The sequence below is a fragment of the Paramormyrops kingsleyae genome, chromosome 20 (assembly GCF_048594095.1).
Source record: "Paramormyrops kingsleyae isolate MSU_618 chromosome 20, PKINGS_0.4, whole genome shotgun sequence".
In the NCBI taxonomy this organism is placed as follows: Eukaryota; Metazoa; Chordata; class Actinopteri; order Osteoglossiformes; family Mormyridae; genus Paramormyrops; species Paramormyrops kingsleyae.
In genome coordinates, this window is record NC_132816.1 from 13,982,739 (window position 1) to 13,999,906 (window position 17,168).

At 41.3% G+C, this 17,168-nt stretch overlaps 1 protein-coding gene across 1 annotated transcript; it reads left to right on the forward strand.

The window, feature by feature from the left end:
- Positions 1 to 3,007: 3,007 nt before the first annotated feature.
- Positions 3,008 to 4,693, forward strand: drd6b (dopamine receptor D6b). Its single transcript, XM_072703700.1, has one exon. The coding sequence runs from the start codon at positions 3,203 to 3,205 to the stop codon at positions 4,547 to 4,549; it is 1,347 nt and encodes a 448-aa protein (XP_072559801.1). The 5' UTR covers positions 3,008 to 3,202; the 3' UTR covers positions 4,550 to 4,693.
- The last annotated feature ends 12,475 nt before the right edge of the window (positions 4,694 to 17,168 follow it).

A 17,168-nucleotide genomic window follows, 5' to 3' on the forward strand; every position in this document is an offset into this window, starting at 1 on the left:
ATTTAAACTTCGTGTGGCCTTCAGATTAGCTCAACAATAATGTGTAAAGTACTTCATGGAATGGGTTTCCATGGCCGAGCAGTTGTATCCAAGCCTTACATCAAGTGCAATGTAAAGCATCGGATGCAGTGCTGTAAAGCACAGCGCCACTGGACTCTAGAGCAGTGGAGATGTGTTCTTTGGAGTGATGAATCACACTTCTCTGTCTGGCCATCCAATGTATGAGTCTGGGTTTGGTGGTTACCAGGAGAATGGTACTTGCCTGACTGCATTGTGCCAAGTGTAAAGTTTGCTGGAGGGGGGATTATGGTGTGGGGTTGTTTTTCAGGGGTTGGGCTTGGCCCCTTAGTTCCAGTGAAAGGAACTCTTAATGCTGCAGCATTTGAAGCCATTTTGGAGAACATTATGCTCACAACTTTGTGGGAACAGTTTGGGGATGGCCCCTTCCTGTTCCAACATGACTGCACACCAGTGCACAAAGCAAGGTCCATAAGGACATGGATGAGCGAGTCTGTTGTGGAGGAACTTGACTGGCCTGCACAGAGCCCTGACCTCAACCTGATAGAACACCTTGAATGAATTAGAGTGGAGACTGCGAGCCAGGCCTTCACGTCCAACCTCAGTGTCTAACTCCACAAATACTCTCCTGGAAGAATGGTCAAAAGTTCTCATAAACACAGTCCTAAACCTTGTGGACAGCCTTCCCAGAAGAGTTGAAGCTGTTATAGCTGCAAAGGATGGGCCAACCCCATATTAAAGCCTATGTATTAAGAATGGGATGTCATTAAAGTTCATGTGTGTGTAAAGGCAGGTGTCCCAATACTTTTGGCAATATAGTGTATCTGCTGAATATAACAGCTAAATTGAGTTGATCGCAGCCTAATATATTTTGTATTGCCTCTATGCTATATGCTTGCTATTTTTTCCCCCCAATCCATTTTCTGAAAGCGCCTATCCTATTGCGGGTTGCTGGGGGGTCCGGAGCCCATCGGCATAAGGCAGGGAACAACACAAGATTTTTTTCCACATCCGCTGTATTCCTGTAGCACAACAATGGCATGCTACATTCGCTTTGGCGTTTGAAGGAGAGCTACTGTTTTTCTTTGCTTTAAGAAACTGCACAATCTTTACTGGGTTAGATGGTTAGAGGGTGGATGGATGGATGTAGAAAATCATTGGAATCTAATTGTATCTTCTGTGACACACAAATTCCATGACTTGATCTCTTTTTCATCTGATGCCCACTACTCTGGTTTTTATCATTTGGTACAAGAGATACAGGACCTCTATGGCTTAATCCTGGTTTAAAATAATTAATGGGCTACATTATTCATTGGACCTAAAGTAATATAAGGTCTGAATGAATTAACTAGCAAGCAGCTGGAAGATGATTGATGGATGGATGGATGATGGAATAATTGATACAGTACAAGAATTGTAATGAGTATATATACACTGTTTGTATAATTTCAAACTCTCCTGATCTAAACTTCCAATTGCTTCATCCTGGGTATGATGTTAATCCACATCCAACCCTATAAGGAGGTTGTCCATCTTATAGGGAATAACTTGAGGGTTGGGTGCAGGATTGTCACTCCAGCCACCGGGAAAAAACCTCACACTGGTCCATTTGGACTAGCGTGGTGCTGAGGTATCACCTTCCACATGGCTGCACTCAGGTTCTCATCCCTGAGGTGGTTTGTCGTGTGGGTGCAGTAACGCACTGTAATCAGTGCCGGGTGCAGTAACGTGCTGTAATCAGTGCCGGGTGCAGTAACGTGCTGTAATCAGTGCCGGGTGCAGTAACGTGCTGTAATCAGTGCATGCTCCTTACCTCCTCCTGCTGTCTTCCCAGTCTTCAGTGGGAGTCCACTGGCATCTTTGGACACGTTCCTTATTGCATGATGCGTGTCAAGACAGTATTGAAAGCAAGAGAAAAGTTCAGTTGTCTATTTACTGTTCAAGTTATTTTTCGTCTGACGCTAAATATGTCATTCGCAGTTGTATCCAGTAGAGGGCGAAAGGAAATAGTATTTTTTTTCTTTTTGGTCAATAAATAGTCTACAGAAGAATATAGATGTTTACACAATGGAAGAGCAATCAAACCGATTTTTCAGATGGTTTGTATATACATGATCAGACTAGCCTTTTGCCGTACGATATGGGCTATACAGGTTATGCTGTATGTATAAATAAAAGCATTGGAGCAGGATATTTCATGCCATGCTCTGAAGTTCTGGGAAAAACAATAATCATTTAAACCTATAAATACTGGAAATAAGGCATATTTTCTCCTGATATGGTCTGTTGAAACGATCAAATTATTTATTTTTTGTGGAGTCAGTTATACGGTTATAGAGAAATGGGGAAACTCTCTTTAAGAATAATGACAAATTGCAGATAATGATAGTCGAGGACTTAATATCTGATAGTTAAGTAGATGATGTGAATAATTAAATTTATCAATCATTTTACTCGTTGCATGTAGTAACTTTAATGAATGTTCATATATACATAGAGTCTATAATGATTTGTGTTATTTTCAATAAGATTTTATTTGAATTGACTAAGCAAGTATAGCATAAAACATGAAGGACACATTTGCACTTTGCAGAATTGCAAGACTAGAATAGCAATACGGGGGAAGACAGTGATATTACAGAGGAGCATAATCATAATCAGTGTTACGATGCCCATGCCGCACGGCATGGATGATGTGCTTTCATGCTTAGTAGAGAGTTCTTCATTGGCAAGAGCGGGCACCGAGAGTCGCTATTCGGCGGGATCCTGTATCGTTGAGTAATGGAAACCAATCATAAATCTCTGATTTTACAAAAGGGAGGATTGTCATCTGGAATGCATAAATATATATCTTGGCCAAAACCTTGAAATGTAAAAACCTAAATATTCACAAAAGAAGCCGGACTCCGCTATGTGTCTTTTCATTCTCGTGTTTTGGATTATTTACTTCGCGAAAAAAGGAAATATGGCAAGAAAATAAAAGAAAACCGTGTGTTTGAAAATAAATATAAGTGACAGAAGTGCCCACGATTAAGCAAGCCTGTAATTCCACAGGTTAGTGAGGCATCACAATGAACGGGAAATGATCAGAGAGCAATTTAACGGAGCCCCATGAAATCCACATTAAACAGAAGACACATCGGTTCTGAATTCAAGGATTGCCATAATAAACCATCTACTCATGGAAAACTTTACGAATGAGACGCAAGTTGTGGTGGAGGGCGGAGATGCGGACAGTACCGGACTCGGTATCCGAGCGCTAACCGGGTGCGTCCTTTTCCTACTCATAGTATCCACGTTATTAGGAAACACGCTCGTTTGCGCAGCGGTTATCAAATTCAGGCATCTAAGATCCAAAGTGACTAACTTCTTTGTGATATCTCTGGCTGTGTCTGACCTCTTTGTGGCTGTTCTTGTGATGCCGTGGAAAGCCGTCTCTGAGGTTGCGGGGTATTGGCTCTTTGGGAGCTTCTGTGAGACATGGATAGCTTTTGACATAATGTGCTCCACCGCGTCTATTTTACATCTCTGTATCATAAGTGTGGATAGATACTGGGCCATCGCAAGCCCTTTCAGATACGAGCGAAAGATGACACAGCGGGTGGCCTTCATCATGATCGGGGTGGCTTGGACTTTATCGATTCTCATTTCATTTATACCTGTGCAGCTGAACTGGCACAAAGCCGAGGAGGAGTTCAACGTTTCTAACACCGGCAATCAGACCGAAGACTGCAACGCCACTTTAAATAGGACATATGCGATATCATCGTCGCTGATAAGTTTTTACATCCCAGTTGTCATTATGGTTGGCACCTACACAAGGATTTACCGAATCGCCCAGACGCAAATTAGACGGATATCTTCGTTGGAGAGGGCGGTGGAGCAGGCGCAGAATCACCAGCATCCTAGCGATTGTTCCAACGACACATCTCTGAAAACGACGTTCAAAAAAGAAACAAAGGTTTTAAAAACCCTCTCGATTATCATGGGAGTGTTTGTATTTTGCTGGTTGCCATTTTTCGTGCTGAATTGCATGGTGCCCTTTTGCGACCTGACCGAACTCGGGGGCCCCTTGTGCGTAAGTGGCACGACTTTTAACATTTTCGCATGGTTCGGTTGGGCGAATTCGTCGCTGAATCCCGTGATCTACGCCTTCAATGCAGATTTCAGGAAAGCGTTTTCAACAATCCTGGGCTGCAACCGATTCTGCTCCAGTGCCACGGTGGAAGCTGTTAATTTAAGCAACGAGCTGGTTTCGTATCACCACGACACCACGCTACACAAAGATGCCCCCATAATGTTCGCCGCGACGCAGCTGCCACCAGTAGCGTCAAATAACGGGGAGGATACGGAGCAGCTCTTTGATAAAGTCTCCGTCATCTCCGATACGTCCCGCAATCACACAAATTTACTGCTTCCCGCGATTGTCCAGTTTGAGTGCGAAGCCGAAATTTCCTTGGACATGCTGCCATTTAATTCGACTGGAAGCAACGCCTGTTATGCAATTCCCGGTCAGATAGGGGAATAGAGCTGTCTATATGCATTCCATGTTACGTCAAAGTTACTACGCGCCATAAGTATACAAAGAATTAAAAGCAGCTTCTGCCAAAATGAAGTAGAGGAAGTACTTTACAGAACATGGGCACAGAAACTTGAAGCTGCAGTTTTTATTTTAAATAACAGTTTAAGAGACAAAACAGGTAGGATAAAATACAAGTAAAAGTAGAAATGTGATAAAAAAAAAAAAAATAACGGCGACTTATTGTTAAAAACAATATTTGTTTAATAATAACTTGGAGTTAGATATATAAGTATTAACTTTAGACTATTTGATAAACGTGTAGTGTAATATAATATTAAATTTTATAATGGTACGGTATCACCTAGAAAACTGTACACTCTGTATTTCATGAGAAATTTGAGTACCTTCTACAAGGACATGATCCATCGCACAGGCAAGAATTAGTTGTTTTGAAACATTCTTTTAATTTCTATTTACATTGATTTGTGACACTTCTGAGAAGATGTATTGATTGTAGTGATTGTGTCTGACTTCAGAGAAGCCATAAATGAGAAATGAATGCATTGCGAGATGGTCTCGAATTGTGCACAAAACTAGTGAAGACGTCTTTTGCTCGCACACGTATAAGTCGTCTTACTGGTGATACGATTGGCAAACGAATAATGTCATTGTGTTTGGCTTTGTGCACAATTAATTTTGAGACCAAAAGACTGCTTTATGCTAGCTGAAGCGCAAAAAAAAATAATCTTATATATGGCATGTTTGTGTTAATTTGTATAAGTCTTTCGTATGTTGTGTACATAATCAGGTATACACCAAGCCTACTGAAGGCTATTTGTTAATGGGAACATTTAGGATGAATAAATAAATTTGTTTCATGTAAAAGATGGAGATTTAATACATACATGGCATCCTACGTAAAATCTGTGCTTTTATCTTGTAAATAAAGCATCGATTCCTTTAATGCCTCTGTTAATATTTTTATTTAGAATATTTATTAAGAGAAGGTGAAATTTAAGTTATTTATATTTATTGTAGGCCTATTACTTCATTAATCTTTAATTAATCATTAATTATTACTGTGACAAGTGCATCTCTTCACTCAGCACGCAATGTGCGTATATAGGTTTTAATCTCAAGAGCTGTTTGATGTTTTACTGATCGCAGCTGTTTTTATATTTTTATGGAAAACAGGTGATAAGAAAGCGCAAAAAAGAAATCATGTTTCTCATAAAAGCACTGATCTGCTGTAATGGAAATGACACGCAGAGTGACATAGGAAACCGCTCTACTTTCAGTCGGAGCACAAAGATGGGACGCCGTAGCTTTAAATTTTAACATGAGCGTTTTAATTTGAAAGTAACCAGTTCCAACTTCCTCCTTAGCATCCCACCGCATTTCAGTGCATTTTAGGTTGTTTTACCTTAACATGTACAGATATACTTAAAGCAGCTCTTGGGTTTCATATGGCAACAAATATAATGTGGAAGATTTCATGGACAATAAAAATCAAACGAAAGACAAAACACAATGCAGATTTTTTTGTTTGTTTTGTTTTATATTTATGGCATTTTATGCTTCATATTTCACAATATTTCGCAGGGAGGACATAACTATGGTCCTTCCACTTTCCAACTACGTACCTTGGTTCGGGTCTCATGGAAACCTGGGACTTATCCCATTGGGCACAAAGCAGGGGAACATCCTGCATCACACAAAGTAGAGACACCATCATATCTAACTGCATGTGTTTGGACTGCTGGTGGAACCCAGGCGATACATTGAGAACATGCATGACGGGGGGGGGGGGGGGGGGGGTAACAGCGCTGCCCGCAGAGACACCACGCCACCCTTATAATAATCATACTGATTCTTATCTAATTTTACCTTTAAAATCTCCTTGATTCCATGAACCAATAGGTTTTAGGTCTAACGGCAATTATGTGCAATGCAACACAGTAATTTGTAAGCTGCTGTAATTTGTATGCATGCTAATGTCCATCAAATAAGGTGACATAAATCTGCTTCCGAGCTCCGAAAAGACATCTCGATGCTTTAATTTTACACCAAGGTCTTGGTGATGCAGGGAATTAAATATAGCCAATGGCAGCTTAATGAGACAGCGGGGGTGAAAACAGACATATTAGCTACACTTTCCTTTCGAAGGCAGAAGTTTAATTGAGACGTCCAGTTAATACGACAGGATGGTACTTCTGCTTATTGACGACGGCGATGCCCAGAAGCGGTGACGCAAAGTTCATTACTACCTAACGCAGCAACCTCAGTGAAGCTTTCATGTGGCGCTCAACGGAGTGCAAACATAATCATTTGCTTAATTGCAGCTGCTATTAAGTGCTGTTTGTACGAAGGAACAGAACTAATGGTTCCTGCTGTAAGGAGGCTTGATGAGAGGGGAAATAACTTCACATGGGTGAGTGAGAGACGTGGGAAGTGGCCCCAGCACGACTCAATATGAAAACAAGCATAAATATGGAGCTGCAATGAGGAGGGGAGTCGATGCTGGAGTCTCACAGAGAGCTTTGGTGCCTAACCCTAAACCTAACCCTAACCCTAACCCTAGAGAAACTGGGACCTGTTTCACGAAGCAGGATTTTTTGCTTAGCCCCAAAACTTGTTGGATTTATGGTTGTCTGGGCTAAATCCAAAGTGAATGGAGATTAAGTCCATTTAGCCTGAACTACCATAAATCCAAGAAGTTATCTGGTTAAGCAAACGATCTTGCTTCCTGAGGCCACTGAGGTGCCCATAGTGCTAAGGGCCAAAACAGAGGGTGAATCTCAATACCAAGAACGCAAAACCCGTTCTCGTGGTCTTAGCAAGACCGGTGCTGCGAATATGCCTTCCAAAAACTAACTTGGGGGAGGGGGGTTGAATTGTGGGACTGTTCTCATTTGGTGAGGATGCAACCGATGAATGCTTGACATTTAGGGCGGGGCAAGAATGACATCCGGGCATTTTTGCCGTCCTCATGTTCTTGTGTTTGGCAATAGAAGATGATGTAAAACACAAGCATGGTCAAGTACACATACCGAGATTCACCAAGAGCTCCATGAAAATGCCGCAAAGCTCTTTGTGCTCCAGCTTGGAGGCAGTCTTCAACGACCCGCCAAAGACAAAGCAGTCTACGTCTGGGCTCGCTTGGTAACATTGTTGTTGAAGTTCATTGTTTGCATCAACAGATAATTTCCATCAAAATCCAGATTGAAACAAGTACACGTGAGATGACAGGCGTTTTATCCATCCTGCTTCAAACCACTTAACGGAGTTTAGGTATATTTTATTTATTAATAATAAATGTCACACTCCACAATGTCTAAAAGGAAGATTTTTGTTTATACAAAATTCAGTACTTTGCTGCCACCTGTATCACAAAGTAAGATTTGTTGTTTAGCTGGATAATTTGTCAGATTTAAGGTGCTCCAATTTAAATGGACTTTATATACATTCACTTACATTTAGAGCAGGCTTCCTTAAATCCATCAAGTTATCCTGCTCACCCAAAACTCCAGCTTCATCATCCAGGCCCCAGATCTTAGGACTAGTTGATGCAGAAATAAACCCTGAGGTTTGCATGAAGCTATGAAGGTTGTGAGTTATATGCCGGGAAGCACAACATTCTGAACCGCTAACTTCACCAGTTAGGCTATGAAAACTAACCAGGCATTATTAACTTTCAATTACTGATGCTGTAACTACAGTCTGTCAACAAGCACCCTTAAGCTTATCTCACCTTGTACTGCTGATAAGCTAATTTCTCCCATTAACTTCCCCTTTCTTACTGATGTGCAAATTTTTCCCAGTTGCCAATTTAAAAGATCCCCTTCATGCATTGTCTTTGATCATCATCCAGAGATCTCTGGAGACCAAGAAGGCCTACTGTCACTTCTGATCCTGACTTAGGTCTGCTGCACTGACCATTTCCCCCCCCCCCCATCTATCCATTTTGCTGCGGGGCAAATCATCCTTTGGAGACATCTGTTTATTTTTACTTTTTGAAACATGTATGACCCGTCAAGGCACAGGGACGGGACGGCATGGAAAAAGCGTGCAGACGCACCTGGACTTAAAAGGTGCATTATGTCGGCGGCTTTTTCATCTCGGGAGAACAAAGCCCAGGACCTCCAGCCCTGGGAGACCAGCTTTAATGGTGGCATAGTCTCTCAGACAGCCTCTCTCGGAGACAGCGGGAGACACGAAGCGTTCCCCGTGCCGTTGATGTCGGACAGCGCTTCCTCAGATGTAGGCTACTGGCGGGATCTGACGCCCTGGGTCACCATATATGCTTATACCATATATAAGTTTTGGGGGGGCAAAAAAATTTTAAAGAAAACTGAACAAAAACGGCATCCCGACAAACAACAAAGAGACGGGGAGACATCATGAATTTCTTTCTCATGAAGGAGGAAATGGCTTATGGTTTAATTATTAAAAGCGCTATATTGGTCAGTCAGAGAAAGAAGAAGCTACGGTATTTCCTGTGTTAGACTTAAAATGACTTTGTGGGGACAGAAATGTTGTTTTTAGCGTGTCTGAGTCATCAGATAAAAATTCCACAAATTCATATTTAGTTTATTGTAATTTGCCATTAGATTTGTTTACTATGACACATGTATTCATGCCCTGTGAATTGTTTTGGAGAAAACAGTGTTGCTCATTCAGTGAGAGGAGGATGGACTTGCAGGTACACTTATGAAGGATGAATTTGGCTGGGCTAACACTACAGAACAGGCTTCACACGGTATTATGACACCGTGAGAAGAGAAGCACACGTTTTTGATAACCTGATGATTTCTAGTGTCGTTGTAAATGTCTTTTCTGACATCCTGACTCTAGATGGAAAAATACATTACAAGCCAAAAGTGGTCTCTCGCTCACGCACTGATCTCTGGTTCATGCCCATGTAATGTGTGCGTGTTGCTTTAAATTGCCCTGAAGAGCATCTCAGGCAGCTAATACCGCAGCAGACATGAAAACAAATGACCAACACAAAGTAACACTCCAGTCGGCTGGAGAGGAAAGATCATCTGTCACTGAATGCTTCAGAAATAACTATAAGACAGAAGTATCTGTCAAGGTTGATATTTCATATCAATCTTGCTTTGGCCCAGAGATGAATATAATAAAATGTTTACCTTGCAATTTAAGTGAAAATTCACACTTAAAGGGAAAATATCCTTCGTGCTGTGTGAATGGTAGGCTACAACTAATCAATTCTCTCGATCATTCTGCTGAAAAGTGTGCATTTCATTCTCCAGGGACTTCACACATAACTTAATAAGCTATTTTAACATTCAATATGATAATTAATCTGAAGAATAACCCAAACAGTGGTTTCTGACTGGACCACCGCTTACTGGCAAAAGACGTCCTGGAACCTCCAAACACAGGACACGAACTGGGAATTATGCTGGACTGGGTGCTACTTTTATGAAATACAGATACCTTATTTGTTTACTTGTGCAATATTTCTACAAGCGTTTTTATTACTTACTTAGTTCTATGTCTGCTACGATGCACTGGCGTCCAGTCCAAGGTGCTCCTCTAGCTTGTGCCTGGTGTTGCCTGGATCTATACTAGATAAGTAATATGGAGCACGGATGGATCGATATTAACAGAACAGTCTACATCAACCTATCCGCTTCCTCTGGCTTTGAGTTCACAAGCTGCCACAAGAAGAAGGCAGAGCTGGGACCCAAACCTGAGGCATATTGGTCCCCATTACTGAGCCTGTCTACTCTTTAAGGCTCAGTGATGTTTCTGATTCACACGTAGAACACTGGAATATATCTTAGGCTCAGCTCCCCTAGTCATAAGCAAACAGCCCCTACAAGGTTGGGTAGATGCGTTCCATCATGTGATATCATGGCAAATTCTGAAGAAAGTGTCAACATATAGATGTGCATTGTGTTGATGGATTTAATCTACTTAAACCGTTAATTGTCAATTTCTGTTTTTTGTGATTTAATCATTTCTTTCAATGAGAATTTAAAGAATTTGTTTGAGCGCTCCCCCTAGTGGTTGAAAACGAAGAAAGACAATGATATTTTATTTTACCATTTCTTCCAGTAACTACGGAAACGTGACTTGGTAGGAAGTTTAAGGGAAAAAAATAAGTCAGTGATTTGTAAAAGACTGGGCAGAAAGTAATTAAAAGTTAGCTGAAAATTGCAAGGTCAACACTGCAGTTTTCGATATCGCAATCAGTGTTAAACTGTCGGAGTACGTTGTCGGACTGTCAAAAATTGTACACAGAACTGGCGAGGAAGTCTTTCTTAAGTGTGTTACAGGTGGTGCAACTGTGCAAATGAATAATGTCACGGTTTGGCTTTGTGCACAGTAAGTTTGTGTGGACCTTACAGTAAGACACTGGTCATTTTCATATATTGTTGCTTTTGCTATTAAAACTTAGTATCTTGGTATTTAACTAGGACAAACACCAGCAAACAACATAAACTAACAGAAAATCAGTTCCAGATTTCCTTATTAAGAAAACTCAACACAATAGCACCTGATATAAAACATTATTCGCCTTAGACATTCTCTTCACAGCTGGCCTTGAATTACATAAATCTGCGTCTTTGTGGAGGGGAGCATCGTTTCACAGAAAAGTGACCAAAGAAAAATAAAGGAAAATTCAAAGTGCTCTCCGCTGCTATAGGTAAAGAGTTGCATCAGCAGAATTTCCAAGAAGAGATATTCCAAAAGATTTATTAATACTTACCAAAATGTTGGTTTGGAAAATAATCTGTGAGAACAGGCCTGTTGTTTAGGGCAAACGTTGCATTAGTGTTTATTCGATTGTGTTCGTGCTATACATTCATCTAAATCTTTATTTCCAAAGCCAAAGAAGTTGCTTAGCATTCTACACTTTTCTCTAGTAGGACAATTACATACAGCGGACGGCAGAAGTAAATGCAGCCAAAGGAATTTTTTTCATATGTGTTTTACTCTCCTATTGTCATTCATTTAAAAGCCTTTTGTACGATTGCTGCCCTATTTTGTATGATTTGTACTATAGTGCCTAGAAGCTTTATAGAAGGACACAAACTTGTTGAAACCACACACCTCCTCTTCACCTTTAATGGCGCTTATCAAGGATGCCGTCCAAAAGTCGGGCAGGGTATAACTCATAAAAACACGTCAAATGAGTAAATAAAATTAAGGCATACCAGAACAATGAGTTAGTTTGCACGAATATGACCAAATGAGTTTATTTTGCCCAAATAAGACCACATACATGTAATACAAAGCCAGAGCCTGCTTAAGAAAAACGTTACAGGTATAAGGCCTATGTTTAAATCTTAAGCAAGCTACAGAACCAAACTCCACTGACCTGTCATACATGCTGAAGTCTGTGCCACTGTGTGTTAAATATGTGTATTATGTGTAAAACATTTTCCAATGTCCTTTTACCACATTTATTTAGATTTCATGCTACAATTATATGCTAGTCAGTCAGGAAATTGCAACAGAGCAAGTGAACACTCTTAGCAGTCAAGTATTTCGCCTGTTTCGTTTGTGGTTCAATTGCTTTTAATATCAGCCTGGAATGAATTAATCTCGGTTCAGCTTTTTATTTAGTTTTACAATGTATACAATATTTACGTATTTGCTTATTTTTGGAAACTTGTCTTGCCGTCTGACAGGCCAGAAGTTGCAGGGCTTCGAGGTTCTCTCGTTGCGGTCTAAGCCCTTCCATGCCGGGCTTGTGTTTAGCATGCATGCACACAAATCTAATGGCAGCGATGAGAAAAGAGAAGATCTATGTACTCTTAGGATGCTCAGCATAATGGCCGACCAGCTAGTGCAGCAACCACAGGCCGACGAGCCCAAGTCACTGATTAGAGCCAGCGGCCATGAATGTCTGACCAGAAACTATGCATTCATGGTATTTATGTTGATACTGTGTAGAATGTCTTTATTTCCCCTTTTCTTCACCTCCAGATGAAAGGTAGTCAACTACCGGAGCCTGGAAAGTCCGATGGACACCAGGGCAGCTGATCCTCGACGCTTAGTCACAGCCTAATTACGCTCAACGGGGTCTGGGAGCAGGATGGGGGTGCTTCTGTCCCTGATTGCGCCCATCTCAATGACCCTCCGCTCGTCGCTTTTCCCAGCTGCTCTCTTGCTGAGGGTCACAGTCGATGTCTCCGGAGTCTTCAAAACGATCGCATTGCCCAGGCTCAAGTAATCAGACAGAACAAAAGCCATTTGTACTAAAAGACCAATTATGTAATCAGAATGTGCCAGAAGAGCACTAAATAACTATTTGAAATATATTTACAGTATCTTAATGAATGTTTCTTGCAATATGGTTTCCACGTAAGGATTTTATTTTATTTTATTTTTCCTTTTAGTCCACATTACAAAACCATTTAATCAGCGTATCTGCTCATGTTACATCGATGCCACATGAAGATAACCCTTAAAAGTCATCTCAAGATCCATCGCACAAATCCATTTTTTTCTCAAGTAATTGGCTATAACAACATGAAGTAAAAATATGGCTGCATCACCATGGTCATTGGTAAAAAGTGCGGTGGCATTGCCACAATATGTCACGACTAGAAAGGACTCAATATTTCAGACTTATACAGACTAATACCCTGTACAGGCTTTCCGTTACCTTAGAGTCATAATTCAAATGCCAGGAGAACAAGTCACCTAATTTGAACCTGAAACAAAGTGACCACTTTCTATGGAAGCAACACATCGAAATTTAATTCGACGTTATAATTCAGTGTATAGCTGATGCATTTTGGCTACACTAGATAATGTTTTATTTGGTGAGTCTGACAGTAGGCTACTACTGTTCAGCTAATAAAAGCTTACTCTAGGCTTGTTTAGTCTTAGGCAAGGCAAGGGAAGTTTATTTATATGGCACATTATCATACACAGAGGTCAATGTGCTTTACAGGAATAATACAAGCATATAACAATACGCCTACTAAGCCTTAAAATAATATACGATTAAACAGCCTATGTCAAATTAAACACAACACTGCATTTGAACACCCCACTACCTTCCCATTGTTGTTATATCTTAATGCTTTGATGTCACGATGGACCTGCAGCCAAGGTGTGCATATCAAGATGTTATTGTAAGCGCCAGGCCTGGTTGCTCCAGCAGAGGGCAACAGTGCCCCTCTAATCCTTTAAGGACATGCTTGGACTTCTCCCAATGCCCCCACAATGAGTAGCATGACTGGGTCTTTGGCCGTCCAACTGGCCGATACATTTTGGACATGATAGCATTGTGTGTCCATAGTAACTTTTATATAGGCCTAACTGAAAGGCTGATTTCCACAGTGCATTGAAGTTTAGGATGACAATATTCTTTCATAATAATTCTGAGGCTCGCTTGTAGTTATTAGACAAAATGTATTCAACGAAAACGAAAGCTGCTAGTAATTGTAGTGCTCTGCACAAAAGTGATCTGCAACGACAGGAGTAACTGGTGAAACGTTGAGACGAGTCCGTTTCAGAAGGGTAGCGGAACCAGGCGCTGCTTGTGCATATATTTGTCATCTTTAAAAAGCCCTGATACATCAAACGACTGTCCCTAATCAATAAGCAGCATGTTTCCCAAAGGAGTAGCTGGTAACAATTGTATGGTTCAATGTAAGTTTTTGACAGGAACTTTTGGACAACTTAGCCAAGCTTGGTAAGTGCGCCTAGCTGTGTATTACGATAAGAATTCTGACCAACTTTGAAGCAAGATTAAATCCACAAAAGAAGAGTTGCTGCACTGAATGTGATGCGATAATTGTCATATGTGCACAAAGCTTAATATAAATTGACCTACCAGGTCAATACGTGATTCAAAAGAGCCCTGAAGTCTGTAGGAACTTAGTTCAAATACCGAAACACAAAGACCTATTCTCTCATAGGCTGACGCCTTCTGCCATTCGTTTATTGTTACGGCTTGACATGGAACCGGCAAGAAAAGAGTGATGATCCATGGTACAGCTTCACGGAACAAGGGGTTCATTAATAAAAACAGAAAAAAACACGGGTAAACCACAAAGTAAAGAGACTGCGGGGGTCAATAAAAAACAGGAAAAGGTGAGACTTAAACTAAAACTAACATAACTAGGAACAGACAAAAACCAAAAGCAGAACTAGGGAACAACCAGGGCTACAGATATCAGATGCAGACAGTAGACAACAGAATTTGAGGTAACAACTACATCTACAAACACGCAGTGACATTATCAATGACTCCTTGAAGAACAAGGTGAGGGCATATACTTACAACCACACAGAAAACAAGGGCAAACAAGGAACAGGTGAGAATCAGGAGAAAAACAACCAATCAATGACAGCACAGGACAACAAGCAACAGGTCGAATCAGTAACACTTAATGAGCACAAAAACTGGGAAAGATAGTCAACGCACTAACTAGGAAACATAGCAAACACTTGGGTAACAACACTAGGAAGGATTAGGACCATAAGAATATGCAGAACATAGTAAAACACAGCAGAACTGGGGTACATCTAAAACAGGGAAACAATTATGAATAATAAACACTAGGGGAACGGAAAACCAATAAACACTGAATACAGATGAGGCTTGTCTCCAGCCATCTTCGAACTTGTGACCTGAGGAGTTCAGTCTCAGAGCCGCACGCTCAACCCAGGGAAACAGGGAAACACACTAGGGCTGAAAGCTATGAAACAGGAGAGGGGATGCAGGATGACACCTGCTGGTCAAAATGGAACATGTAGGACAGGGTTGGACGAGCGCCAACCCTGAAAGTTTATGTGTAACTTATATGTTATAAACTGTTCAAGCATCCACCCATTTTCTGAAACCTCTTGTGCTATTCAGGGTTGCAGGGGGTCCAGAGCCGATCTCAGAGGCTATGGGAGCAAGGCAGGAAACAAACCATGATTAGGATGCCAACCCATCACAGGGCACACTCACACACCATTCACTCACACGTGCACAACTACAGGCAATTTGGAAACTCTGATTAATCTCTGCATGTTTTTGGACTGTGGGGGGAAACCAGAATACCCAGAGGAAACCCCACAACATCACTGGGAGAACATGCAAAGTCCACACACATTGCAACTGCTCAAATATTACAGAATAAAATGTTATGCCACAGTGTGTGTTATCCCATATGAAAAAAACAGCATAGTTCATATAAGGCTATCTGTTACGGACTCAGGGCATGGTGCAGACGATCCACTTGTGGCTCCAAGAGACAACAGGGGTTTATTGGGGCAACCAAAAAGAATACCGGGGAAAAGTACTAAAACAAAAGGATCAGGAGGGGTCAGAAAACAAAGAGGAAAAATACAAAATTAACTAAAACCATGAAACAAAGCATAACCAAGGAACTAAGCGAAGATACAGGGAACAAAACTCAGCAGTAGAGCAGAGGAACAAACACACAATAACATGAATACTGTCCTGCCCCGATCGTCCGCTCCTCTCGTGTGCCACGCACCCTCGTTAACCTCATGTGGATTCCCCGTGTTTATCAGCTGTTTCCGGTTACTGTCATTAGTGCAATGTATTTAGTCCGCGTTTCAGTTTGTTTCCCCAGTCCGGTCATTGTAATGTCGATCTGTGTGTTACCTACTCCTTCGTGTTTTATCGCTCATTAAACCCCGTATTCCCCTTATCCTACGTCTCCTCGCCTCTGCTTCCCTGGTCATCGTGTGACAAACACAACAAGCACTGAACACTATGAAACACTGAAAGCTAACACTAGGAATAACTAAGAGCCAAAGTACTGACAAACATAATAAAACAAAACACAGGCAGAATAAACCAAAACAGGAACAGGGGTAAATCATGAAAGGTAGAAGGAAAAACCAAAAGCTAAGGATAAATTTAAATATTGTGTCATTCAAAAAACTTTTCCAAATGGGATATTTCTTATGATCTTATGCATTGTACCAACAAGCCTCTGTTCTTTCTATGAAAGCATCACAGGAACCCAGAGAATCGCACTGATCCCCTAAGGCTAGTTGTGACCATATGTTCGATTGTTGGTCATGGAAGGTGGACTGCAGTGATCCTGGAGCTTATGCCAGAAGCACTGGGTATAAGGGAGGAGGAGATAAGGAGCGAGCACTGATACAGCACATTGCTGCAGCCAGCCCACGACGAACCACCTCATGGAGAAGAACCCCAGTGCAGCTGTGGAACAGTGTGAAGTTTTTTTTTTTCCCCAGTGGCTGGAGTTCCAATCTTGCTACCAACCCCCAAATTTTCCCTGGAAGTTGGAGGTCCTGCCTGCAGGGCTGGATGTAGTTTAACGTCATACCCAAGACGAAGCAATTGCAGGTTAAGGGCCCTGCTCAAGAGCCCAATGGAGTAGAGTCACTCCTGGCATTCACAGGATTCAAGCGGGAAACCTTTCGATGGCCTGGCCTCAGAGCCACCACGCCATCTAAGGCAGAGGAGATTGGTTTTTCCATATCATCGCATGAATTGGAAAGTATATCAGGAAAATAAGCAGATAATAACCACAACTACAACAACTATAGTAATGGTTTGATTAGCTAATTCTGTAAAAGTGACTAGTTACGTATATTGTACTTCAGGCTAGCCAGAGAAGGAGATGTTCCTTTGCTGTTGACT

What these genes read in the sequence shown, in the direction of transcription:
- drd6b (XM_072703700.1), top strand. Translation starts at nt 3,203, where the DNA reads ATGGAAAACTTTACGAATGAGACGCAAGTTGTGGTGGAGGGCGGAGAT.